The sequence below is a fragment of the Brachycentrus maculatus genome, unplaced genomic scaffold, assembly GCF_059751285.1.
Source record: "Brachycentrus maculatus isolate JH-2025_06_01 unplaced genomic scaffold, ASM5975128v1 h1tg001770l, whole genome shotgun sequence".
Taxonomy (NCBI): domain Eukaryota; kingdom Metazoa; phylum Arthropoda; class Insecta; order Trichoptera; family Brachycentridae; genus Brachycentrus; species Brachycentrus maculatus.
The window spans coordinates 4,486-6,527 of record NW_028282366.1 but is presented as its reverse complement, the minus strand read 5'-3'; the positions used below and the strand labels follow the sequence as shown (position 1 = coordinate 6,527).

The window sequence follows — 2,042 nt, the reverse complement described above, 5'->3', positions numbered from 1 at the left end:
ATCGATAAGTGAGGGAGTGGCACATTAAAATCGGAGGTTCTTTTTGTGTTAGATTCATTGTTGCCGACATTTCGAGAGATATAATCAGCATTTCACACAAATGGTAATCATGGTTCGAATCCCCGATGCCATATGCAATATCAAAGGCTGTCACATACTTTTCCCGGAAAGAATGCTCTGATTTTATGTCCCCGCCCACAAACTCCACCACTTTTTAAAATGTGTATCTTCTCATGGCATTATTGGACTCGAGATATTCAAGCTTATTGTTGAGAGAGTAATCCTTCTTATTCCTTTTGATGGTTTATTTTGCGTAACGAACCCAAGTCGTATATGTGGAAGAAGGGTATTCAAAAATGACACCCTTTTATGACATCATCAAAAATTTTTACTTGCGACTTGTCGAGACTCTGACCCCATTGAGGAGGACGTAGTCGCAAATTGGCAATAAGGAAACTGTCAAAAATTGGATACCTCGGTGCAGTCGATAGATTTTAATCAATTAATGAGTCATATAATTGCGAAACAGGTTCTGCTTCATGAGAGCTTCACTTTCGTTTTTGATGGTAAAGAGATGATTCATGAGTTGGTAAAATTGGAAATGCTTGGGGTTTGCAATGCAGGAAACGAGGAGTGTGAAATATTTGTTACGGAAAGTTTCGAGCAATGTCTGGATAGATGGTCTTTTTTACGCGAAGGGCGAGATGCATGACTCTATAACCTACAAGTACTCGCATCTAGTTTCATTATTCATGAAATCCTTGGGCAGCCTGTGAGTGTTGGTTACTTGTTTCAGGATTTATATTCTCTCCATGTTGGTTTCGAACGGATAAAACATTTCGAGCAAGATTATTCCTATCGAGTAGATATCCACTTTCTCATCATAGTGTCCTGATTTTAGCTGTTCAACGGCCCGATAATAACATGTGCCAACTCCTCGAGTCTTTTCCGTGTACTCTACAATCTCTTCTTCGAAGGGGTTGTGATCGTTGCCAATAGTGGCCAACCCGAAGTCGCCTATTTTAACCTTGTTGGTGTTTTCGATTAGAAATATGTTGGCCGGCTTCAGATCTCGATGAATAATCCTCTTGGAGTGAATGTAAGATATCCCTTCGAGCATTCCTCGAATCAACTTAATTTTGACGTCATTGTCTTCCTCAAATCTACGGTTAATGAAATCCTTGAGGTTCATGCCAGAGCAAAACTCCATAACTATATACAATATTTTGAAGGGAAACTCGTGAACTTAGGAATGTTTGCGATTGATCATTTTTTCATTGGGTATAATGGTCTTTGAAAGATCGTCTGAGTATTAGTTGTCATCTTTATACTTCGAAGATTCCTGAATTTCACTCGTTTCTTCGAATTCGATGCCTCTATCCGAGTTCTCGAACATGATATCGTCTCCGAAGAGCACGCTCATATCCTAATCTTCATCCTCGTAGATGATTTTGTTCTATTCATGGTTCGATTCGGCATAATGCTGCCAGATTTTGTTGAACGATTCTATTTGAGATTCGTCCGTAATCGACATATCTGCAATTAATTCGTCCACGCTTGCCGTATCTTCGAGCCATGACTGATGATATCTCACGATGTTCGGATGGTTTAACTTTGAAAGAAATGCCACTTACTTGAGCATCTTTTTACTCTGCGGGTCTCCGTAATTGATGACCATTTTTTTTATGGCGTATATGTTGCTATCAACTCGGTTTCGCACTTGATAAACTCGCCCAAATCCTCCTTATCCAATCATCTCCAATTATTAATACTCATTGGCATACCTTCCTCTGGAAGTGCGATGGTGTTCATATTTTTTATTAATTTAGTCTTGTCCCTTTTAATTTTTCCGGATGTTTTGAAAGGATATATCATTCTCTTAATTATCGTTCATCTAATGCTGATGAAGCATTTACTCTAAAAAATTTTGGTAGTTTTCTTTTTAATTCTCGTTGAATGACATCATTTTTCTGGATGGCGCTCCTTTGTTGGCGTTCATTTAAGCCTTGGTGTGCTCTTCGCAGTCGAGGCTTTATTTATGA

At 38.8% G+C, this 2,042-nt stretch overlaps 1 protein-coding gene across 1 annotated transcript; it reads right to left on the bottom strand.

Annotated features, from left to right (window-relative positions):
* Nucleotides 1–441: 441 nt before the first annotated feature.
* LOC148298654 (eukaryotic translation initiation factor 2-alpha kinase 1-like) lies at nucleotides 442–1,756 on the bottom strand. Its single transcript, XM_088276731.1, is given in 2 exon segments — nucleotides 442–1,163; nucleotides 1,635–1,756. Coding segments are annotated over 2 exon segments (486 nt in total). The 3' UTR covers nucleotides 442–799.
* Nucleotides 1,757–2,042: the final 286 nt, after the last annotated feature.